This window comes from Neoarius graeffei, chromosome 9 (assembly GCF_027579695.1).
Source record: "Neoarius graeffei isolate fNeoGra1 chromosome 9, fNeoGra1.pri, whole genome shotgun sequence".
Classification (NCBI taxonomy): Eukaryota; Metazoa; Chordata; class Actinopteri; order Siluriformes; family Ariidae; genus Neoarius; species Neoarius graeffei.
The window spans coordinates 18,291,764-18,318,588 of NC_083577.1; the positions used below are offsets into that span (position 1 = coordinate 18,291,764).

Consider the following 26,825-nt stretch of genomic DNA (forward strand, 5'->3'; position numbering starts at 1 on the left):
AAACTTCACACTGGACTTCAAACACCTTGGATTCTGTGCCTTTCCACTCTTCCTGTAGACTGTAGGATGGTAATTTCAAAATTAAATGCAAAAATTGCTTTCATCTGAAAATAGGACTTTGGACCATTGAGCAACAGTCCAGTTTTCTCTCCTTAGCCCAGGTAAGACTCTTCTGACATTGTCTCTGTTTGAGGAGTGGCTTGATATTAGGAATGTGACAGTTGCTGCCTCCATTACATGACAAGTAATGTTCAACTTTAATCTCATGACAAGGCTGAAGGAATCCCAAAGCTATGACTCCAATCCCACTTGTGAACATCTACATAATTTTAAAATCGTGATGTATTATATTTCATTTTCACATTTTTGTCCTTTTAGAAAATGACTAAAAACATCATCAAGACAAATATGTACAATCAATTATCTTTAAAATAATTTATTTAACTGTGTTTTTTGTTTCTGCTGTTGCCTTTAATGCTTCAATCTAAATGGGTGTCATGAAGAGTGCAATACCCAGTGCAGTAAACAGACAACAGGAAGTGACACAACTGGCTTCACCTCCTTACTAACAATGGCATAGCTTGCTCCAGTTCTTATTTACTGTAATTATTTGTCATGTGTGAATTCTTATGCATTAGTGATGATGAAGCTGATTTGGGATAACATGCCAGTCTCACCTGTGCTTTGTCTCTAGTCCTGGACACATTGACAGTGTACTCTTGATAAAAGTATGCATGTAGGTAATGGTTTTGCTCCATACTGATGGGTGGACTGAGTTTCAGGAGGAGGCAGTTTCCACAGCCGGTTAGAGATACAAGTGGAGGACCCAGAGTTGCTGTAAAGGTCAAAGGTCAGAAATCAGGTGGAGGAAATTAGTCTGTGTTTAGAGTCTTTCACTCACACCAGTGAGTATAGTGAGTTGATTGTAAACTCCATACAAATCCACTCAAATCACACAATCACTCATTCTACAGTGCCTTGAAAAAGTATTCATACCCCTTGAACTTTTTCACATTTTTCCACCTTACAACCATGAACTTAAACGTTTTTTATTGAGATTTTATGTGATAGACCAACACAGAGTAGCACATAATTGTGAAGTGAAACGAAAATGATAAATGGTCTTCAAAATTTTAAACAAATAAAAATCTGAAAAATGTGGTGTGCATTAGTATTCAGCCCCCTGTACTCTGATACCTCTAAATACAATCCAGTGCAATCAATTGCCTTCAGAAGTCATCTAATTAGTTAATAGAGTCCTACTGTGTGTAATTTACTCTCAGCATAAATACACTTGTTCTGTGAAGGCCTCAGTGGTTTGTTAGAGAACACTGAAGAACAAACAGCATCATGAAGACCAAAGAACTCACCAGACAGGTCAGGGATAAAGTTCTGGAGAAGTTTAAAGCAGGGTTAGGTTGTAAAAAAATATCCCAAGCTCTGAACATCTCAAGAAGCACTGTTCAATCCATCATTCAAAAATGGAAAAAGTATGGCACAACTGCAAACCTACCAAGACATGGCCGTCCACCTAAAATGACAGAGTGAGCAAGGAGAGCACTGGTCAGAGAAGCAGCCAAGAGGCCCATGATCACTCTGGAGGAGCTGCAGAAATCCACAGCTCAGGTGGGAGAATCTGTGCACAGACAACTATAAGTCGTACACTCCACAAATCTGGCCTTTTTGGAAGAGTGGCAAGAAGAAAGCCATTGTTGAAAGACAGGCATAAGAAGTCCTGTTTGCAGTTTGCCAGAAGCCATGTAGGGGACACAAGCAAACGTGGAAGAAGGTGCTTTGGTCAGATGAGACCAAAGTTGAACTTTTTGCCCTAAATGCAAAGCGCTATGTGTGGCGGAAAACTAACAGTGCTCATCACCCTGCACACACCATCCCTACTGTGAAACATGGTGGTGGCAGCATCATGCTATGGGGATGCTTTTCTTCAGCAGGGACAGGGAAGCTGGTCAGAGTTGATGGGAAGATGGATGGAGCTAAATACAGGGCAATCCTGGAAGAAAACCTGTTGGAGGCTGCAAAAGACTTGAGACTGGGAAGGAGATTCACCTTCCAGCAAGACAATGACCCTAAACATACAGCCAGAACTACAATGGAATGGTTTAGATCAAAGAATGTTCATGTGTTAGAATGGCCCAGTCAAAGTCCAGACCTAAATCCCATTGAGCATCTGTGGCAAGACTTGAAAATTGCTGTTCACAGACGCTCTCCATCCAATCTGGCTGAGCTTGAGCTATTTTGCAAAGAAGAATGGGTAAAAATTTCAGTGTCTAGATGTGCAAAGCTGGTAGAGACATACCACAAAAGACTTGCAGCTGTAATTGCAGCAAAAGGTGGCTCTACAAAGTATTGACGCAGGGGGGCTGAATACTAATGCACATCACATTTTTCAGATTTTTATTTGTTTAAAATTTTGAAGACCATTTATCATTTTCGTTTCACTTCACAATTATGTGCTACTCTGTGTTGGTCTATCACTTAAAATCTCAATAAAAAACTTTTAAGTTCGTGGTTGTAAGGTGGAAAAATGTGAAAAAGTTCAAGGGGTATGAATACTTTTTCAAGGCACTGTATATACTGTTACCATTATGTAACAATCATAATCTACATAAACTTGTAGGTTCATAGAAAAATATTTGCATTTTGTTAATGTTTTGCATGATTTATTCACTACCACACTCCCTCATTAAAATGTTATTGAGCTGTGTTGTAAATTAAAGCTGGCTCAAATTCAGCTGGACCTGAACTCTAGCATTTCATTTACAAAAGTTGTACATTTAGGCTTTAAATTTCTTGAAAAAAAAAAAAAAAAAAGACTGCTCTGGTGTTGGTAGTGTGCGTGGTGGTAATATGTAATATGTGCTGTGTGGACAGAACGGACAGTTGTGACAAGCACCTCGCAAATATGTCCAGACTACTCAACATCTAAATTCACTAGTCTCCACTGTGGGAATGTCCACTACTTGGGCTGGTGGGAAAAACAGTGATGAGGCAGACTAGTGGGAAGACTCCTGTGAATTTGGGGTTAAGTGTTTGTGAGCAGAAAGTGAAAGAGAAAAGAAAGATTTTTCTTACTGTCCAGCAGGGGAGTAAAGAATTCCGATGTGGTCCAGTTGGATTCCTGGTCCTGATTGAATGCTTGCATTCGGGCTTGATAAAGACCGAACATTTCCTTAAAAGATTTGGTCAAATCACATGACTCGCCAATCTGTAGGTTAGAACAGTTCTTCACTGAAATCCAGAGCTTCCTCCTTAAGCGGGCATATAGGAGAGCTGTCAGAGTTTGTTTATTGAATTGTATAAAAGTCACTTTTAGACATAAGCCACACAGAACCAGGCCTGTCACAAATCATGAAACCTGGGATTAGTGATTGTCTTTATTTTTTGTATGTATCTATATTGACTTTATGCACCGTTTTTTGTTTTGTTTTTTTGCACCATTCTGTGTTAACTCTAGAGACTGTTGTGTGTGTGTGAAAATCCCAGGAGATCAGCAGTTTCTGAAATACTCAAACCAGTCCATCTGTCACCAACAAATATGCCACGGTTAAAGTCACAGAGATCAGACTTTCCCCCATTCTGATGTTTGATGTGAACATTAACTGAAGCTCTTGTCCTGTATCTGCAGGATTTTATACACTGTGCTGCTATCACCTGATTGGCTAATTGGATATCAATCTTTTGAGCCATTCAGAAGTGGACTTGCTCTTGTACTTTGGAGCTTTGTCTTGGTGCATAACTCAATTGCACTTGAGGTTCAGATTATGGACTAATTACCAGACATTCTCCTTCAGGATTTTCAGGTAGAGAGCAGAATTCCTGGCAGGTTGTCCAGGCCATGAAGCAGCAAGTCATCCCCCCACCACACTACTGCCACCAGATTTGATTGCTGGTATGATATTTTGATTTTAGAATGCTTTTTAGTTTTATGCCAGATGTAATGGCATGTAATGTCTCTTTTGACCCAATGTCAATTGAGCTTTTATATTTGTTTAAGTGAGCAGTGGTCTTCACCTTGCAACTCTTCCATGGATACAGTTTTCGCCCAGTCTCTTTCCAACAGTGGAATCATGAATACTGACCTTATTTGAGGCAAGCAAGGCCTGCAGGACTTTAGATGTTCATCTTGGTTCTTTACTGATTTACTGGACGAGTCTTCGAAGTGCTCCTGAAAGAATTTTGGTGGGTCAGGCACTTCTGGGAAGATTAAACACTGTTCCAAGTTTTCCAAGTTCTAGGTAATGGCTCTCACTGACCCTTTTTCCACCAACAGGGAATGCGTTCCGTTCTGGTTTGTGCACTGAATTTTTAACCGTTTGGAGTATTTCGACCAAAAATAAATTGATTCAGAACCTGAAAAGTTGGTTCCCAGTTGGAACTAAAAAATAGCTTCTTTTTCCCCCCGCCCCAGTGCAAACCATGATGACATCACTGGGTGTGTCATTAGTTTTCAGTTTCAACATCTTATAATTCATAGTTGGTCCAAGCTTGTTTCTTGGATGAAAATAAATATCTGCAATACCAGAACAAAAACTCGCAGGTAATCAATGTGATCTGCCATCTTGCTACGACTTTTTACATCCATTGTACATTGTATACCAGCCTCCATTCATGATGCATCCTTGATTACAATGGTTCCACTCAAAACTGGTAGAAACATGGGCTCATTTGCTAGCTGGCACCAAAGTTCAAAGAATCCTGAAAGGAACCACTTCAAGAACCCATTCCCTGTTAATAGCAAAGGAGTAACTGTGGTTCACCGGAGTCCCAAAGTATTAGAAATGGCTTTGTAACCTTTTCCAAACTGAAATATTTCAGTAATTTTCTTCTTTCATCTCCTCTGAAAATTCTTTTGATTGTGGCATAGTATGCAACTGGTTGAGAACTTTTAGCCTACATCACATTGTGGAACGGTTCTATTTAAGTGATGTTTATATTCAGTGTGGCTGGCAGTAATCAGCCTGGGTGTGTCTTATCTAACTGAACCAAACTACCAATTAAATTTGGTTAACTGGTTGACCAAGTAACTAAGGGGTAATTACGTTTTTACACAGGGGCAGTTGGTGTTGGATAATGCTTTTCCTTCCAATAAATGAAATGATCATTTACATAGGTTATCTATGTCTTATATCAAACGCTGTTTGAAGATCGGAAACAAGTGTGACAAATACGCAAAAAAAAGCATTTTATCTACATGTGGAAAACATGACAAATAAGTAAAACAAAGTACTGTAACATGAAACAGATGATGAAATTAATGTTTGTTGATGTTCTTCTTGAACATCAGCATAGATGTATAGCAATACAATAAAGACTGTGGAATTAAATACATAATCATGATCAGCTCTAATAACCTCAATTAAATGGCTGTATTAACAAACATGTAGAAATAGTAAACTTGTACTTGAGTATATGATCAGTGCTCCAAAATCAAATGTTCCAACTTTATTGCTATAAAATCTAGAGAGATGATCTGGCATAACAGGAGCAATAACTTACTTCTGACTACAGCTCTGCACTCTGAAGTATGTGGAGGCTGCTGTGCCAGGACCTGGCGTCCACGTGAGCTTGTGCTCCAGATTAAAGGAGACGATGGTTACATTTTGGGGAGACGGGAGTGAACAGTGCACTGGGGGAAATAGTAAGTAAGTAAATGGGGAGGGAGATAAACAAAGTAAAATGGAGTACACACACACACACACACACACACACACACACACACACACACACACACACACACAAAGGAAACAGCCTGAATATGGACTTACCAATATGTATAGAAAGAGAAACTTTAAACTAATTTCCAGAATTATGTAGCTACTGCTATCTATAGCTTCTGTGCTGAATTGTACTCGTGTACATGTTGAAGCACATCCCTGACACAGCTCATTTGCATTTAGTGACACCCACAAAACTCCATAAAAGGACGTCTGGGAGCATGAACCGATTGTTCAGGGTAAAGTCTGAAAGGTAGAAGTGGAAATTATTTTGACTCAATTGATTTCATAATTATACACCCCGGGGGTATATAGGAATCACCCTTTCCGTCCGTCCATCTGTCTATGTGTCTTGTAAGCACAACTCCTCCTAAACGGTTTGATGGATTTTGATGAAACTTTACACAGTTGCAGTATACCACCAGAAGATGTGCATGAAGCAAAATAATCCCAAACCAAGGTCTTAAAAATACTTGAAAGTAAATAAAAAAATCCCTGTCAAAAATACAAAGGATGAAAAAAGATGCTAAATTCTCACCATCTGTTCCACTGTCATTAGAGAAGTCAGCTACTGGATATTTGAAAGTGAATTTCGTGAATATCAATTGACTCATTCCTCATTTTTGTTCTCTGATGAAAGACGAAATTGTCCAGCAGAGCCATATCACCAGTTTAGCAGAGACCTGGCTAATTCCTTCTGACATCCAACCGGAAATACAAAATTTTAACAGCTTGCATCTTGATGTACAGTGCTCAGTGTAAAGGAGTACACCCCCTTTGAAAAGTAACATTTTAAACAATATCTCAATGAACACAAACAATTTCCAAAATGTTGAAAAGACAAAGGTTAATATAACATCTGTTTAACTTATAACGTGAAAGTAAGGTTAATAATATAAACTTAGATTACACATTTTTCAGTTTTACTCAAATTAGGGTGGTGCAAAAATGAGTACACCCCACAACAAAAACTACTCCATCTAGTACTTTGTATGGCCTCTATGACTTTTAATAACAGCACCAAGTCTTCTAGGCATGGAATGAACAAGTTGGCAACATTTTGCAACATCAGTCTTTTTCCATTCTTCAACAATTACCTCTTTTAGTGACTGGATGCTGGATGGAGAGTGATGCTCAACTTGTCTCTTCAGAATTCTTCATAGGTGTTCGATTGGGTTCAGATCAGGAGACATACTTGGCCACTGAATCACTTTCACCCTGTTCTTCTTCAGAAATCCAACAGTAGCCTTAGATGTGTGTTTAGGATCATTGTCATGTTGGAAAAGTGCACGACGACCAAGGGCACGGAGTGATGGTAGCATCTTCTCTTTCAGTACAGAGCAATACATCTGTGAATTCATGATGCCATCAATGAAATGCAGCTCCCTGACACTAGCAGCACTCATGCAGCCCCACATAAGGACACTGCCACCACCATGTTTCACTGTAGGCACCATGCATTTTTCTTTGTATTCCTCACCTTTGCGACGCCATACAGTTTTGAAGCCATCAGTTCCAAAAACATTTATCTTGGTCTCATCACTCCAGAGTATAGAGTCCCAGTAGTGTCTGTGAATATTCTCAGTCATCCAGGTCATAGTAACTATGGGTGGTAAAAGAGAGCAACTGGACTTGCTTGAAAATTCTTGAAGACGTTTCACCTCTCATCCGAAAGGCTTCTTCAGTTCTGTCTGACTGGTAGGGAGTATCAGGTATTTATCCTCTCATGGATGAAAAGCTCATCTAAGGTGTCGTTGAGTCATCCTGTTGGCGTGGGTCACTGGGGGCTGAATGTGAATGGCCTTGAGAGTCGTTAGGGTGATCAATGGATTGCCCGTTAAGGTGATCAATGGAATGCTGATTCTCTCTGTCCTCCTGTGAGCCACTGAAAACAGCTGGGTTTTGGTGTGCATTCAGTTGTCTGGGAAGTGTGCCAAGGACTGCATTGTAGGTGGCTGATAAATTATGTCTTAGACCCCCACCTCTGTTCAGTGATGGCCGTTCCAGGTTGACAAAAATGGCTTCTTTAACTCCTCGCTCATACCAACGATCCTCTCTGGCTAAAATGCGTACGTTGGAATCCTGAAATGAGTGTCCTTTGTTGTTAAGATGAAGGTAGACAGCAGAGTCCTGGCCTGAGGAACTGGCTCTCCTGTGTTGAGCCATGCGCCTGTGAAGCGGTTGCTTGGTTTCACCAATATACGAGTCCGTGCATTGCTCACTGCACTGAATTGCATACACCACGTTGTCCTGTTTGTGTCTGGGTATTCTGTCCTTAGGGTGGACCAATTTCTGCTTCAGGGTGTTACTGGGTCTGAAACGTACCGGAATGTTGTGTTTGTAGAAAATCCTCCTGAGTTTCTCAGATAGACCAGAAATGTAGGGAATGACAATGTTCTTGCGTTTGTTCCTGTTATCCTCCTTGTCCATTATGTTCCTTTTCCTGCTCTTGAAGAAAGACCAGTTGGGATACCCACAGTTCTGAAGTGCTTTCCTGATGTGATTCTGCTCCTTCTCTTTTCCCTCTACCGTTGTAGGGATGTTCTGAGCCCTGTGTTGCAAGGTCCTAATGACCCCCAATTTGTGTTCCAGTGGGTGGTGAGAATCGAAGAGTAGGTACTGGTCTGTGTGTGTGGGTTTCCGGTAGACCTCGATGCTAAGGCTTCTGTCTTGTCTAATGTGTACATCACAATCCAAGAAGGCTAGATTATTCCCACTTACGTCCTCCCGAGTGAAATTGATGTTGATATCCACTGCATTGATGTGTTTAGAGAAGGCTTCCACTTCATGGGCTTTGATTTTAACCCAGGTGTCATCCACGTATCTGAACCAGTGGCTGGGAGCATCTCCTGAAAAAGTGGTCAAAGCTTTATGTTCCACTTCCTCCATGTAAAGATTGGCCACAATAGGGGACACCGGTGAGCCCATGGCACATCCATGCTTCTGTCTGTAGAAACTTTCATTAAACTGGAAATAAGTGGTAGTCAGGCAGAGGTCAAGCAGGGTGCAAATCTGGTCCGTGGTGAGGTTCGTTCTATCCAGTAAGGTGTTGTCTTGAAGGAGTCGTTTTCTAACAGCTTCAACTGCTTCTGTGGTGGGAATGCAGGTGAAAAGAGAAGTGACATCATAAGAAACCATGGTTTCATCTAAGTCTAGTTTGAGGTCTGCAACTTTAGTAGCAAAATCTTGGGAGTTTTTGACGGCTCTGTTCTGGCTGATAAATTATGTCTTAGACCCCCACCTCTGTTCAGTGATGGCCGTTCCAGGTTGACAAAAATGGCTTCTTTAACTCCTCGCTCATACCAACGATCCTCTCTGGCTAAAATGCGTACGTTGGAATCCTGAAATGAGTGTCCTTTGTTGTTAAGATGAAGGTAGACAGCAGAGTCCTGGCCTGAGGAACTGGCTCTCCTGTGAATCTCTGTTCAACAGTTTTCGTCAAAAACTCCCAAGATTTTGCTACTAAAGTTGCAGACCTCAAACTAGACTTAGATGAAACCATGGTTTCTTATGATGTCACTTCTCTTTTCACCTGCATTCCCACCACAGAAGCAGTTGAAGCTGTTAGAAAACGACTCCTTCAAGACAACACCTTACTGGATAGAACGAACCTCACCACGGACCAGATTTGCACCCTGCTTGACCTCTGCCTGACTACCACTTATTTCCAGTTTAATGAAAGTTTCTACAGACAGAAGCATGGATGTGCCATGGGCTCACCGGTGTCCCCTATTGTGGCCAATCTTTACATGGAGGAAGTGGAACATAAAGCTTTGACCACTTTTTCAGGAGATGCTCCCAGCCACTGGTTCAGATACGTGGATGACACCTGGGTTAAAATCAAAGCCCATGAAGTGGAAGCCTTCTCTAAACACATCAATGCAGTGGATATCAACATCAATTTCACTCGGGAGGACGTAAGTGGGAATAATCTAGCCTTCTTGGATTGTGATGTACACATTAGACAAGACAGAAGCCTTAGCATCGAGGTCTACCGGAAACCCACACACACAGACCAGTACCTACTCTTCGATTCTCACCACCCACTGGAACACAAATTGGGGGTCATTAGGACCTTGCAACACAGGGCTCAGAACATCCCTACAACGGTAGAGGGAAAAGAGAAGGAGCAGAATCACATCAGGAAAGCACTTCAGAACTGTGGGTATCCCAACTGGTCTTTCTTCAAGAGCAGGAAAAGGAACATAATGGACAAGGAGGATAACAGGAACAAACGCAAGAACATTGTCATTCCCTACATTTCTGGTCTATCTGAGAAACTCAGGAGGATTTTCTACAAACACAACATTCCGGTACGTTTCAGACCCAGTAACACCCTGAAGCAGAAATTGGTCCACCCTAAGGACAGAATACCCAGACACAAACAGGACAACGTGGTGTATGCAATTCAGTGCAGTGAGCAATGCACGGACTCGTATATTGGTGAAACCAAGCAACCGCTTCACAGGCGCATGGCTCAACACAGGAGAGCCAGTTCCTCAGGCCAGGACTCTGCTGTCTACCTTCATCTTAACAACAAAGGACACTCATTTCAGGATTCCAACGTACGCATTTTAGCCAGAGAGGATCGTTGGTATGAGCGAGGAGTTAAAGAAGCCATTTTTGTCAACCTGGAACGGCCATCACTGAACAGAGGTGGGGGTCTAAGACATAATTTATCAGCCACCTACAATGCAGTCCTTGGCACACTTCCCAGACAACTGAATGCACACCAAAACCCAGCTGTTTTCAGTGGCTCACAGGAGGACAGAGAGAATCAGCATTCCATTGATCACCTTAACGGGCAATCCATTGATCACCCTAACGACTCTCAAGGCCATTCACATTCAGCCCCCAGTGACCCATGAGTCCCAGTAGTCTTCATCTTTGTCAGCATGGGCCCTGGCAAACTCTAGGCAGGCTTTTTTGTGCCTGGGCTGTAGGAGAGGCTTCTTTCGTGGACAGCATCCATGCATGCCATTCCTCTGCAGTGTACGCCGTATTGTGTCACAGGAAATAGTCACCCCAGTTTGGCTTTCTATTTCTTTAGATAACTGCAGTGAACTTGCATGCCGATTTTCTTCAGCCCTTCTCATCAGAAGACGCTCCTGTCGAGGTGTTAACTTCCATGGACGACCTGGACGTCTCTGTGAGATGGTTGCAGTTCCATCTTTCTTAAATTTTTGTACCACTTTTGCTACAGTATTCTGACTGATAAGTAAAGCTTTGCTGATCTTCTTGTAACCTTCACCTTTGTGGTGCAAAGAAATTATTTTCTTCGGGGAATTCTGAAGAGACAAGTTGAGCATCACTCTCCATCCAGCATCCAGTCACTAAAAGAGGTAATTGTTGAAGAATGGAAAAAGACTGATGTTGCAAAATGTTGCCAACTTGTTCATTCCATGCCTAGAAGACTTGGTGCTGTCATTAAAAATCATGGAGGCCATACAAAAGTACTAGATGGAGTAGTTTTTGTTGTGGGGTGTACTCATTTTTGCACCACCCTAATTAGAGTAAAACTGAAAAATGTGTAATCTAAGTTTATATTATTAACCTTACTTTCACGTTATAAGTTAAACAGATGTTATATTAAACTTTGCCTTTTCAACATTTTGGAAATTGTGTTCATTGAGATATTGTTTAAAATGTTACTTTTCAAAGGGGGTGCACTCATTTACACTGAGGACTGTAGGCTGCCAAAGAAAACAAAGAAATGGTGGATTGCTTCTATATATTCATCAGGACATATATTTAGTGAAGCAAATGAATGTGAGAGACGTGCCGATTGATTATCAGATGATTATTGTGCCACCAGTTGAGGATAGAGCAGTGCGTTTTGTGGTTCTCACACTATACGATCATCCAAAAACCAGTGTTTAGGATTTTTTTTTATGGAACAGAGAGACTTTTATCCCAGATTCCAGATACTGTTAAAGCTGTAGTTATGGGAGATTTCAGAGTTGACATTTTCACTCAAAACAGTAATACAAAGAAACTCTTGGATCTGTGCAAACATTACGGATTTCGCCAGTTGTGCAAGTTTCCCCACACATAGAAGAGGAAGTCTTATCGACCACTTCTACACAAACATTCATTTCGAAGATGTCATTCTGTCAACAATACCCATGTACTACAGTCATCACCAACTTTTGTCTGCAGCCATACCATTCAAGTTTTTGCAGTAAATTATGTTGAGTTTTTAAAATAGTGAGTGCATATAAGTAATATTATATATATTATTGGCCACATCAGTTGATTTATAGATTCTTATCCATAAAATACACAACAGATGTGAGCATTTCTTATTGAATGGTTTTCAAAAAAATTAAGAAGAATATTAATATGTATTGTTTTCAAAAATCTTTAATCAACCAATTTTGGTTTCAAAAAGGGAGATGATGGAGCACAGGATTTATAAATCACTTTGAAATGGCCTTTTCAGTCTTCAAGAAGACACACTGTGTTTGCTTTGTTTCTTAATGTGTCCTTTCTGGACTTTGCTGTTCCACTCCATGAAAATGTACCAAATGGCTTTAGACCCCATATATTATTGAGATGAATGACTAGTAGGAATTTGAATCACGGTGTTGCAGGGGTATTGTTTTTTTTAAGTTCACACACAGTTCCAGTTGACAAATTTTGTTGCAAGTGGGGGATATTCTATAGTAAGTTTACGCACAGTTCTAGCTTATTTATACTACTACTACTACTACTACTACTACTACTAATAATAATAAGACAACTAAATTGCCAGTTTATGTGATATTTCTTTTGATATAATGAATAATAATTATCAGCAGTCTTAATTTATGGGTTTGTGTTGGCTCACTTTATTTTTTATATTCTTTAATTCCAATAAAATATGATTAGAAGTCGATCAAGTTGAGATTTACATGAATTTTGGATATCCCAAAATTCTCCATACATACTGTATATAAGAGAAATTAACACTTCTTAGCAAAATGTCGTCCAAACTTTTTCACACTTAATTATTATTATGATACTTATTATTTTAGACAGCTTTTAAAAATGCCTTTGACAAAAGAAGAATGTATTGAAACGTGTCATTCTCATGGCTACAGAACAAAGATCATGTTCATTTCCCCATGTATGGAGATTTTTGAGACACCTGTAGTTAGTTTACTTATGCGTACAGTGGTGCTTGAAAGTTTGTGAACCGTTTAGAATTTTCTATATTTCTGCATAAATATGACCTAAAACATCATCAGATTTTCACACAAGTCTTAAAAGTAGATAAAGAGAACCCAGTTAAACAAATGAGACAAAAATATTATACTTGGTCATTTATTTTTTGAAGAAAATGATCCAATATTACATATCTGTGAGTTGCAAAAGTATGTGAACCTTTAGGATTAGCAGTTAATTTGAAGGTGAAATTAGAGTCAGGTGTTTTCAATCAATAGGATGACAATCAGGTGTGAGTGGGGACCCTGTTTTATTTAAAGAACAGGGATCTATCAAAGGCTGATCTTCACAACACGTTTGTGGAAGTGTATCATGGCATGAACAAAAGCATCGTTGATGTTCATCAGGCTGGAAAAGGTTACAAAACCATCTCTAAAGAGTTTGAACTCCACCAATCCACAGTCAGACAGATTGTGTACAATTAGAGGAAATTCAAGACCACTGTTACCCTCCCCAGGAGTGGTCAACCAACAAGGATCACTCCAAGAGCAAGGCATGTAATAGTTGGCAAGATCACAAAAGACCCCAGGGTAACTTCTAAGCAACTGAAGGCCTGTCTCACATTGGCTAATGTTAAATGTTCATGAGTCCACCATCAGGAGAACACTGAACAACAATGGTGTGCATGGGAGGGTTGCAAGGAGAAAGCCATTGCTCTCCAAAAAGAACATTGCTGCTCATCTGCAGTTTGCTGAAGATCACATGGACAAGCCAGAAGGCTACTGGAAAAATGTTTTGTGGACGGATGAGACCAAAATAGAAATTTTTGGTTTAAATGAGAAGTGTTATATTTGGAGAAAGGAAAACCCTGCATTCCAGCATGAACCTTATCCCATCTGTGAAACATGGTGGTGGTAGTATCATGGTTTGGGCCTGTTTTGCTGCATCTGGGCCAGGACAGCTTGCCATCATTGATGGAAGAATGAATTCTAAAGGAAAATGTCAGGACATCTGTCCATGAACTGAATCTCGAGAGAAGTTGGGTCATGCAGCAAGACAACAACCCTAAGCACACAAGTCGTTCTACCAAAAGAATGGTTAAATAAGAATAAAGTTAATGTTTTGGAATGGCCAAGTCAAAGTCCTGACCTTAATCCAATCGAAATGTTATGGAAGGACCTGAAACGAGCAGTTCATGTGAGGAAATCCACGAACATCCCAGAGTTGAAGCTGTTCTGTACGGAGGAATGGGCTAAAATTCCTCCAAGCCAGTGTGCAGGACTGATCAACAGTTACCGGAAATGTTTAGTTGCAGTTATTGCTGCACAAGGGGGTCACACCAGATACTGAAAGCAAAGGTTCACATACTTTTGCCACTCACAGATATGTAATTTTGGATCATTTTCCTCAATAGTAGTGTGGCTGCCCACTGCTCTGGGTGTGTGTGTTCACTGCTTCAGATGGGTTAAATGCAGAGGATGAATTTCACTGTGCTTGAAGTGTGCATGTGACAAAAAAGGTTTCTTCTTCTTAAATAAATAACCAAGTATAATATTTTTGTCTCATTTGTTCAACTGGGTTCTCTTTATCTACTTTTAGGACTTGTGTGAAAATCTGATGTTTTAGGTCATATTTATGCAGAAATATAGAAAATTCTAAAGGGTTCACAAACTTTCAAGCACCACTGTATATTTTCACACCCTCAGGAGCATCAGTAGGATATGAACTTTTTTTTTCCCCTCAAATGTCATGTGTAAATTCTCATATGAATGATTTATGAATAAATCTGTGTGTATCCTGCTTGATAAATGAGGTCCAATATTGGGTTTGGTGTTTTCAGTGATTTTGACATTTCTTTTCCCAGACATTTTCTTCATGCCAATTAGAGTTAGGCAATATTTTATTTGGTCGATGTGATGTCCGTTCTACCAAAGTATCAATCAGAATGCATCACTGGATGGCATCATTACCCCTTTGACTTCAACCACAGAAACTAAAAAGACTTCTTTCCTGCTCACTTGCCTCTTTGTGCCTGAACAAAACAGTATATATTCCAGATTTTTACCATCTAGTTAGAATTTTATATTCACTATTAGTATAAATATGCAGGTGATTATAGAAAAATCGTGCCCACTGACTGGTTGAGAAATTCGGACTATTTCTTGATAATCACCTCAAGCAACTCGGCAAAATGGTGGCCAATCACTTTTTTTTTCTGCTCCTCCTACTCAAGCGAGTAGGACACTTCTTTGCTTTGCTCCTGCTTTCTTGATCTTTATTTCTATACTTTACTTTCTCATTGAATTTCCACTATTTTTTTCTTTTTTCTCATTTTATTTTTCATCTTTATAAGCTTTTAATTTAATTTCAATTTAATTTCCACTTTTTTTTTCATCTTTATAAGATGTTAGTTTTTAATTCAAAATGCCAGGGAGCAAAAAATCCTGCAGAAAATGCATGGAACTAGAACAGAGGATTTCTATTCTGGAATCAAAGATTGATGCTCTGCCAAAGACGGACGAATTAAAAGCGATATCTCAGGAAAGGAGTACAGAAACAGTGGCTGAGAATGCAGAGATTGCACTCTGACAGACCGAGGACATTGCAGATCAAGTGGAAGAATTCATCAATCAAGCTGGGCAAAATGTGAGTACAGAAAACTGGCAAATGATGGGTGGTAAGCCCAAAAATAAAAACAGAAGAGTAATTACTTCAACACCAGCTCGTTCTACAAATTACAATAGGATCTACAATCCTATGGAAAATCCACAGCCCATAAGGCTTCAGAACAAATTTGAATGCCTCAGGGATGTGGAAGAGGATTTTTCAAGCGGACAAACACATAGTAAAAAGAGATCGCACCAAGATCGAAGAGCTGTGAGAAGAGGCAAAAAGCAGCTCGTAACACCACCTGATCCCACAACCCTTGTTCTTGGTGATTCCACTGTAAGACAATTAAAAGGTTATGGGATGATTATTTGTTGTCTTCCAAATGCATCCATCTCTGACACCAAAGACAGCATTTTGAAACTCATGTCTGAGCATAAAACTATTAAACGTATTGTTGTGCATGTGGGAGCAAATGATGTTTTCAGAGAACAGCTGTTTGTCCAAGATGATTTCAGAAAACTTTTTTCTGAGCTCTATAAGACTGGAAATCAATCTTTTATCAGTGGCCCACTCCCAGCGAGAGGAAGTTTTGCTTTTTCTCGACTCTTCAGTCTTAACACGTGGCTTGGAAAAACTTGTTTTTCATTTGGTATGAACTTCATAGACAATTTTAACCTTTTCTGGAATCGCAGAGAATTTTACAAGCCAAATAGCACTGAACTCAGCTTGATTGGAGCCAAAGTCTTAGTAGACCATTACAGACTTGCAATCTTTTCTCAGCCAGCATTGAGGAAAAGAGTTGATAAGATGTCGCAGACTGACATAGTTACAAAACCTAAACAATCATCTTTGCAAGTCGTCATCAAGGACACACAGACATCTGACCTGCAAGACTCCCAACATTCAAAGACAGATGACTCCACTTCCCCTCGGATGGATTTCCCAAATAGCATGAAAAAATTGCTCCCAATGGCTACACTCTCTTTTTCCAGCCCAAATCTGTCATGACAAGCAGTGTACCCAGTTCATCAAAATTGTGTTCACCCAGGACTTTCAGCTGGCTACAAATCTTTTTCACCATCCAAAAGATACAGGTCATCTCCAATCCTTTCACCCTCAAACCAAATGGAACATTTAGAAAGTCTTGTTTGATGTACTCTGGGTCCCTGCAAATGGGTCTAGTGTTGAAAACCAGCTGGGACCCAATGTGCCTATGCCACTCTCTATTCCTGTGTTGATAAGAAACAGAAAACATAGAGCACATTTAACCCTGGGGGTGAACCAATCTAATCTCCTTCCTGTTTTAAAACAGCATCAGAGTGCACAAGCAGATATTACTTCTAGACTTTCTGTAAAGCTAGCTCTTCTGAATGTTAGATCACTTTTAAACAAATCATTTTTAATTAATGATCTTATTTGCAAACACAATCTTGATTTTTTGCTTCTAACTGAAACCTGGCTGGATCAAGCAAATACTGCTACCACCCTTATTGAAGCAGCTCCCCCAAATTTTAATTTTTTGAATGTTACCCGACAAGGGAAAGGTGGAGGGATCGCAAATATATTCAAAGTCTCTTTTCAATGTAAACAATCCTCACTTGGTGATTTTATGTCCTTTGAACACTTATGTGCACTTGTTACATGCTCTCCTAACATTATTATTAACTATTTAAAGGCCTCCGAGACATTCAGCCAAAGTCTTTCTTGAAGAGTCATTTGCTTAGAGTTTGATTGTCTTATTATATCTGGGGATTTTAACTTGCATGTAGATAATACTGATAACATTTATGCCAAAGAACTACTTGCAATTATTGACAACTTCAACCTAGTACAACATGTACAGGGGCCGACCCACTCTCGTGGTCATACTCTTGACCTCGTCATCACAAAGGGTCTTACTGTTTCTAATACTGTTGTTGACCTGGCCTTATCCGATCATTTCTGTGTTTTCTTTGATGTTTCTATGTCTCCTCACATTCAGAACAGCTCAACGACTATAGGTAGGAGAGTCATAAAAGACAACACATGTGCTCTCTTTGAGCAAGCTCTCTCTCAGAACTCAACCAAAATGTCAGACTCTGTAGATGATTTACTGGAATTTTTTAATTTAAATATGACCCAAATTATGGATGATATTGCTCCATTCAAAATCAAAAGAGTCAATGATAAGCAGAAAGCACCATGGAAGCAGTACCCGGCTGTTAAACTGCTAAAGAGAGAATGTAGAAAAACTGAAAGAAAATGGCGCAAATCTAAACTTCACATCCATTATCAAATCCATAAAGAGATGCTTTGTAATTATAATTATGAAATTCATAAAGCAAGACAGTCTTTCTTCTCCAACATCATCAGCAGGAATATGAACAATGCCCGTGTGCTATTTTCAACAGTAGAGAAGCTAACTAATCCCCCACCACAATTAGCACCTGAACTTCTCTCAGTTAATAAATGCAATGAGTTTGCATGCTTTTTCAAAGGTAAAATTGATAAAATACGGCAGAATATTCCTCATAATATATCTCAGTTGCAAAAAATTGAAAAACTGCAATCACCAATGACACAGATAGATAACTTCAACACAATGTCAGAATTTTGTTTAATTGATTATGAGACTCTTGAAAAAACTGTACAAAATCTCAGTTCCTCAACATCTGAATTGGACATTCTGCCCACCAACTTTTTTAAGTCTGTTCATCTTATAATTACAGATGTGCTTCAAATTATAAATACATCCCTGGAGACTGGCGTTGTTCCTGTGTCCCTAAAAAAAAGCCGTTGTAAAGCACCTTCTTAAAAAAATAATCTGGATTCTTCAGTATTAAATAACTACAGGCCAATATCAAATTTACCATTCATCGGGAAAATCCTTGAAAAAATTGTCTTCAATCAATTAACTGCCTTCTTGATATCAAACAGCCGTTTTGATAATTTTCAGTCAGGATTTCGTGCCAATCATAGCACTGAAACAGCGCTGATTAAAAGTTATAAATGACATACGTCTTAATACTGATGCAGGCAAAACATCGGTCCTGGTATTACTGGACCTCAGTGCAGCTTTTGATACTGTTGATCACAACATACTGCTATATCGACTTGAACACTGGGTTGGATTGACTGGTAAAGTTATCAATTGGTTAAATTCATACTTAAAAGATAGAAGCTTCTTTATCACCCTGGGAAATTGTTCCTCAACGTCAATGTCCTTGACCTGTGGTGTCCCCCAGGGGTCGATTCTTGGACCATTACTTTTCAACCTTTATATGCTCCCACTTGGGCAAATTATCAATAAAAATTCAATTTTGTATCACTGCTATGCAGATGACACCCAAATTTATTTTGCTCTATCACCTAATGATTATGCCCCCCTTGAATGTCTCTACCAGTGTATCGATCAAATCAATAGCTGGATGTCACAAAATTTTCTTCAGCTGAACACAGATAAAACAGAAGTAATTCTATTTGGGAAAAAAAGATGAAAGACTCAGGATTACCACTATTCTTGACACAAAAGGGATTAAAACTAAAGAAATGGTTAAAAATCTTGGTGTTTTCATTGACTGCGAGCTAAACTTTGACAGTCACATGAAAGCAATCACTAAAATGGCATTTTATCACCTAAAAAACATTTCCAAACTAAGAGGACTTGTGTCAAAAAATGATCTGGAAAAACTAATACATGCCTTCATCTCTAGTAGGGTTGATTACTGCAATGGCCTTTTCACAGGCCTGCCAAAAAAGACCATCAAACAACTTCAGCTGGTTCAAAATGCAGCGGCCAGGGTTCTCACACGAACAAAAAGAACAGAGCACATTACTCCAATTCTAATGCCGCTTTTCCACTACAAACGCAGCTGAGTCGGGCTGAGCCGTGCCGTGCTGAGTCGAGCTGAGCGGGGCTGTTGGAGTTGCATTTCGACTACAACCGCGCTGAACCGTGCTGGCTGGAAGTGGGTGGATACATTGGGTGGAGTTAGCGAAAGTGGGTGGACGTCACGTGATGTCGTTAAGCAGCGCAAACAGTGTCATCAGTGAGCTTTTAAGTGGTAGTCTCACGACCCGAATAGTAAACAATAAACATGGACATGGAGTCGTTAGTGTTGCTGGTCTTGGTGCTGTGGCTTGTTGTCACCGACAACGCCAGCAGATACTGGCAAGAGCGTATAGATGAGGCGAGGCGCATAAGGCTTCAGAAATTCTCATAATTCGTAATTCTTCTTCTTCCGGGTTTGCGGTGTTTACAGATCCCAGCGTGCTCGCGGGGCATGTGTGGGCATGTGAGGACACTCCTCCCCACCAATCAGTGCACAGGGGAGTGTCTGCTCACGCCCCCAGCCTCACTCGGCTCGCTTTGGCTCGCTTCAGCCCCACTCCAAAACGGTGCGAGTTTTAGGGGCTAAGCAGGGCTGAAGCGAGCTGAGTCGTGCTGTTTTTTGGTAGTCGAAACGCGAGCTGTGTCGGGCTGAAGTGAGCTGAAGCGAGTTGAAAAAGGGTAGTGGAAAAGGGCCATAAGGTCCCTTCACTGGCTTCCAGTAAGCTACAGAATTGACTTTAAAGTATTGCTGCTGGTATACAAATCTCTAAATGGTACAGGGCCCAATTACCTCTCTGCATGTTTTAAATTTACTTTAACTTTATTCTATTTTATTCTTTATTCTATTCTGCTGGTTTCTTTTTTCTCCTCCTATTTGAACTACTACTTCATTGTATTATTTTATTTCTACTATTGTTTAATTCTTATTATTTTCTTTTAATTCTTTTAATTAATTGTTTTAGAATAAAAATAAAATTATTTTATGTAATTTTATTTCTCTATTGTTTACTGTTTTTGTTTTTACTTCTGTAAAGCACATTGAACTGCCATTGTGTATGAAATGTGCTATATAAATAAACTTGCCTTGCCTTTGTCACCGTAAGTGAGGAAGAATTACAAATGATGAAAGAGAATGCTGTTCCTAAAAACACTAAAGATTCTATGAAGTTTGGTCTAATATTCAAAGGTAAGGTGGAATTGTGATTTATCAATTTCAAAACAAAGTATTTTATGAGACTTGGCACAGGTAGGTGACAAGTCTGTGCCATGCTGCTGTTATATTTGCATGCCACTTTTGAAGTTTGAAATGTTTTTTTTAAATATGATTTTTTTTTTTTAATAATCACCTGTGCATTTATACTAAAACAATTATCTGCCTCAGGCTAAGGCTTGCCAACTGCCAAAAAATCCTAAAGAAGAAAACAGCAGACCATGTTGCTGAACCAACCGAGGAGGAAATGAAAGCTCTACTTGAAAACAACCCCCCCAAAAAATAAATAAAAAAGCAACAAAATATGGAATAAAAGTATTTCATGGTAAGAATGTATCTTTTTATTTTTCATGAATTATTATTATAGCATTTTTCACAAATTGCTCCTGTCATTTCACCAGGTTGTTTACATTCTAAGCAGAAATTATTTTGTTTGATGTTTTGTATAAACTTATTTATCAATTTTACAAAAAATAAAATTGCTCGGTTTCTCAAAATCCAGGGAATGTGGATAGAATAAAACAGTTATTCCACTCAATCTCATTGTATATGGCTTATAGCCAACTCGGTGCTACAGGCCCATCAGCTATCAGCTCATGCACAACCCGATTTCATGGAATAACTGTTAATTATACTGTAGTAGCGATAAGTTGCTCTACTTTGCAATTTGTTTTAAATGTGAAAGGAAAATGACCGCACTACAGCTGAGAAACTCATGGTAAAAAGGTGGGTAAGCTGTATTCTTGTCTCACACATTTTTATAATGCTGTCTTTTCTGACAATGTTTATGTTTCTATATTAAAATCTCACAATGTTAGAAATGGAAAATGTTCAGAAGTTAATTTGATCTTGAGTTAAACTCAGTGTTAGTTAGCAGTTAAAGGAGAACACACTGGAGAATATTTTAATCCATTTGAATAAACTGGATGTGATACAGACCCTACTTCTTAGCTTTTTAAAACTTTGCCTTTCCATGAGCATCGATCTTCATCAAACATTGAAATATGTACAAAACACACCAGCATATCATGCAACATGAGTTGCATGTTAAAAAGTGCTGTGAGCTCCACACTGTCAGTCCCACATACTGTACTTTTCTAGAACTAGCACTTTACACATTGTTTACATTGCTGTAGAGACACCACTGTCAGTCATCTCCTGATCGGATATGTCCACATTGTTCTTACCACACAGAAAAGAGGAGATTTGGCAGCTTTTAGCTGTCACTATAGATATACTTATATCTTTTTTTTGAGTACATCATTGGCAAATTCTCACTGAACATCAGATTTTTGTTTGAGGGGCTATAAAGGCACAGTCATGTTGTGTGTGCTCATATGAATACTCATTACTCATTCAGGAGCTGATTGTCAGATTAAATCTAATGTAGCATGCATGTAGGTTTTAATAGAACAATAAACCATATGAAGAAGTGATCTGCATGTTTCTGTGAAGTCTTCAGGGTTGTATTTTCAGCAAATATAAGATTGTTAAAAAAAATTAAAAAAGTGAGTATACTGTGAGACAGAGATCTGAATCTTATGCAACACTGAAAATATGAACAATTTTCAGTTGTGTCATGTGTCTTGATGGTCACACAAAACAAAATTATCTTGTCTTCTGAGCACAATAAAAGGTTTATACAATAAACATTCTGTAATAAAATAATTATTACACTGCTCTGTCAGTGCTGGTGTTTAATGCAAAAAAAAAAATGTAAACCTAGATACAGGAAACCAAAATATTTGTTAATTAATCTGTAAAACTCCCATTTAAAATAGAGATAAAAAAAAACATTCCCATACCTTCCTGTATTAAAACAAAAAAAAATGTCCACACTCTCCGTATCCTCTGCTGTCGTGAGAGATTCATCCTCAGTGACCGCAGTGTGGGTGTCTGTTACTATTTAACATGTGAACTATGTGAACTTGTGTTATACATCAGAGGATGGGTTTGTTTTGGTGATGGAGAACAATAAGTTTCCATTTCCCCACAAGTCCCTCCTTGTGCACAGAGAGCACAAGTGTGTGTGTGTGTGTGTGTGTGTGTGTATATAAAGTTAGCACTACAGTAGTTTCACTGATATTATTTCTCTTTTCTGCTTTGCCTGTTTCATTTACATGATTCATCCCATTTCTTAACTTTTGGTTTATCTGAAAGTGCTTTTTTTTTTTAAATACATACAAAGATAAAAGACGACATTCTAAGCCATTGTGTTTTTGCAAGAATGAAAATTATGGCATTATATAGATATTTACATTAAAATTTATATTCGCAGTACACTAACAACTGTACACACATACTGTAAATCTAGACATTAATGATGAAAACTCTCAACTTTAACTGCTCCAATCATTATCCTACAGACATTTACTTGTAAAGTCTAATAAATATTTATTAGCAAAAAAAAAAAGAAAAAAAAGTTTCTAGGGAACTTTCAACAATTGGTCACTCCAGCAGATTTGCCACATGCTCTTAGAATTAGAAATTGAGTTCGTATTGAATATGGAAGAGAAAAAAAAAAGTGTTACTACACAATAAAAGATCTACGAATCTAAATTTTGTACATGCACATGAATTGTTTTTTCAGTAAACTGATTCATGACTCAAATACAATACACTATGTAATGTAGCACTAGATGCTGAGCAAAGCTTAGACATGAAACGGAAATTCGAACATGTTTTTCTTCAACATCATGATTGCTGAGTGAAACTTCAGTTTTATCCACTGCAAATGTGAAAAAGCAAATGCGGGACAAAAAGAAAGTCAGATCCAGCAGTCAGTCCAAATGTGATCACTTCTGTCTTGAAAGCATTTCTGCCTCGCCCGGGATGGAGTCCACCAGGGGGCAAGGTATTGTTTTCGGTCAGGTTGCTTTGTTTTTTTGTTAACAATATTACGGGAAAACGGTTGGACCAATCTTCACGAAACTTTCAGTATAGATGGGCATGGGTCTCAAATAGAACTTCCAACATTTTGGGGGTCATCCGGTCAAGGTTATTAAAAAGGTCAAAATCATTTTTGTTGTGGCTACTGCCTCATATAGAGGCGCTAGCCACTACATCATCGTGCTGTAAGAGTGTAACAGTCACGCACTGTGCATACACGTGCTCCAATTAAAATGTCCGAGTGTATACAATTCAGTTCACCATTTGAAATAAATGGACTAGACTAAAGAAACCACTTTCAGACATGTTTATGCTTTTTATAGAGGGAAAGTGCGTTCCACTGAGCTCTAGAGCCAGGCTATTTCTGGGAAATAAGAGTTTCGGTCATGGTGACAGCGTGTGTATGTCAACCTCGGTTCGGAGGTTTCAGTTTTGAAAACTGCAAGAGGTCAGAGTAGAATAATATAAAATACAGACACTTGGTATATTTTACTTGTGTGATTTTTAAAATTATTTTTTTTGAATTATGCTTCATTTTTGTGGCTACTGCTTTATAGAGTAAATACAGGCCTAGAAATTCATATATTTTTTCACCAGCCAGCCGGACTAGTTACCTTCCAAAGTAACTAGCCAAACAGAAAATCAACTAGCCAAAATTTGTTCATGTATGAATTTTACTTCTGTCAAAAATAACACAAGAGAGAGTAGTTACCATTGTTCATGACCAACGTGCATTTATTTTAAGACCCGAGTATTTTGATACTGTTGTTAAATACAGAGCACCATAATATAATAACAAATAATATATTGGAAAACTTGGCAACTTGGTGTATGAGTATTGAAAACAAATATACTTACTATCATGACTATAGCACCCAAAATATGTCCAACATGCTTTGTGTATTTAACAATGTTTGAGAGAGAAAGCATTAGGAGCTTCATATTGACTAGGAATCAACTTGAAAAAAATTAATTGTTCCATAAAAATCGTATCGCAGCCAAGGCCTACCCTGCTCCCATGTTTGCTTACAAGTCCTTTGTTGTTTCTCCTTCTTGTATGCTTTATCGGCGGCCTTTTTCTCCTCTTCAGGCTGAGGTCGCTTTGTCCCCACCTCTGGCGGTTTCTGTACACCTTTCAGAAAATTCCACATCGCAACGTAGCTTTGGCAGATGTAGATGTAAACAACAACAAAACACACGTGTTTAAATGGGCGATAATGTGGCCACATCTATTGAATTTGATAACGTGATTACCGCGATATTCAACGAGATGCGTTATATGCATGCGCAGTAGTGAAAAAACCAACAGCCTGACTCGTACACGATATGATTCGGAATTCTTCGGTATTTTCCGTCCTGCCGATAAACACATCGATTAACACAGACACGGCACACGCTTAATATGTGGTGGCTTTAGTTGACGGTGTGTCTGAATCTTCGCTTCATATATATATTTTTATTTTCAACTAGCCAGCCGGGCTGGCTAGTGACAGGAATTACCCGCCAAATGACAAATTAAGTTGCCTCGGGCGACCGGACCACCATGAATTTCGAGCCGTGAAATAAATATATATATGCTATATTTACTGTATGGACATGGTATCAGAAAACAATTTTATTTATAAGCAGTAGCCACATGTACCCATAGGGTACCTATTTCCCCCCCGATATCTTCCTTCATATTCATCATGAGTGCTACCGGGCGAGGTTTGTTCTTTGATTGAGATGTCAGTTTTGATTTCAGTTTGTCTTTAGGATTTCAACAGCATGAAGACTGTTTCAGTACCATTTCTGCTGCTTTCATCCCAGTGAGCCCTTTAGTTCCCTATTACTTTAATATATTTAAAACAAACCTTCTCTTCTACCACTTATCCAACAACAGTGCATGGGTTCCCTTTTGGTTCATGCACCAAATTTTGTACTACTTGGAGCATTTCGACCAAAAAAAAAAAAACATGGGTTTGGAACTTGAAAAGTTGAAGATAGCTTTTTTTTGTGTGTGTGTGAGAACCATGATGGCATCAGTGGGCATATTGTTAGTTTAGAGAATTTCTATATCTTATCATTAATAGTTGGCCCATGCTTGTGGGTCACGGTCAATCAACGCGACCCATCATCTTACTACTACTGTTTATTTCCATTGTTCATTATGCAACACCCTCCGTTCACGACACATCAGTGGCAAGGGTTAAACTCAAAACTGGTGGAAACATGGGATGGTTTGCTAACTGGCACTAAAGTTCAAAAAATCCTGAACAGAACTGGTTCAAGAACCTGTTGTCTGATGGTCAAAAAGCAGTCTCCTTGGACCCACAGTTCATCTATCATTTACAACTAGAATAAAACTGTAATGAGTTTCAATTTAAAGCAACAGACACTTAATATACCTCTGTTACAAAGACTAAATATAGCCATTTACTATGGAAATACAGTACATACACTTGGGGAAAAACCTCATATATACATATAGTACCAGACAAAAGTTTGGACACTGCTTCTAATTCAGTGATTGATTATTTTTTATTAATTACAAAAGACACTCCATGTCTTAAAGTAATGATGCATGTTTTTTCTCTTTACTTAGTTGAGCAATTTCTGACATAATACGGACTACAGTTGTGGAATAGGGCTATTTACTGTGGTTTTTTAAAATTATTTGATCTCAAATGCATTAAGAAGGCAAAAAACTCATCCACTAACTTTTGACGAGGCATACCTATTAATTGAAAAGGATTCCAGGTGACTACCTCATGAAGCTGGTTAAAAGATAATGCCAATAGTGTACAAAGTGTTAAAGTAAATGGCTACTTTGAAGAATTTAAATTATGAAACTTTTTTTTAAATTTGTCATATAATTCCATATCTGTGTCATGATATTTCATAGTTTTGATGTCTTCACAGTATTGCTCTACAATGTAGAAAATAATAAAAATACAGAAAAACCTATGAATGAGGTGGTGTGTCTAAACTGTTAACTGGTATTGTATATTTATATACATTTTCACTTACAGAGACAATGATAAACATGTTCTTAAAAAGCATATAAAAACACATGTTGGCAAACAGACCAATTTGAAATACATCAAAATGTTCCAAAGTTAGCACTCTTAACTTTAACTCGTCTAGGTGAAATAACCTTTGTACTTTGACTTATAAACCAGTCAAGATCCTGACCCAGTTTACAGGAGCTAGTAATATCATCCTGCTTCTGAAGAAATGAAAACCATAGCAAGAAATGAAACCAACAGCCACTCGGTTTAACACTGAGTTACAGCTAACGTTATAGTTAATACCGACCATGATCCAGGCAGCACAATCAGTGGGGAGGAGGGGAAAAGGAAAAAAAAAAAATTTATATATATATATATATATATATATATATATATATATATATATATATATATATATATATATAATGATTTGCAAA

At 38.6% G+C, this 26,825-nt stretch overlaps 1 protein-coding gene across 3 annotated transcripts in view; it reads right to left on the reverse strand.

Annotated features, from left to right (window-relative positions):
• The window catches only part of LOC132891498 (interferon alpha/beta receptor 2-like), a 26,309-nt gene extending 3,828 nt beyond the window's left edge, over positions 1-22,481 (reverse strand). The window contains exons 1-4 of one of the 3 annotated variants that reach the window (XM_060929134.1): positions 22,315-22,470; positions 5,515-5,644; positions 3,091-3,266; positions 678-835 (exon numbers count right to left, since the gene is read on the reverse strand). In XM_060929134.1, the coding sequence (XP_060785117.1) occupies positions 678-835; positions 3,091-3,266; positions 5,515-5,644; positions 22,315-22,381 (531 nt within the window). In that variant the 5' untranslated portion in view covers positions 22,382-22,470. Of the gene's footprint in view, positions 1-677; positions 836-3,090; positions 3,267-5,514; positions 5,645-22,314 lie in introns of all 3 variants that reach the window. The other 2 variants (XM_060929133.1, XM_060929135.1) reach the window with 2 other exon arrangements.
• Between the last annotated feature and the right edge of the window lie 4,344 nt (positions 22,482-26,825).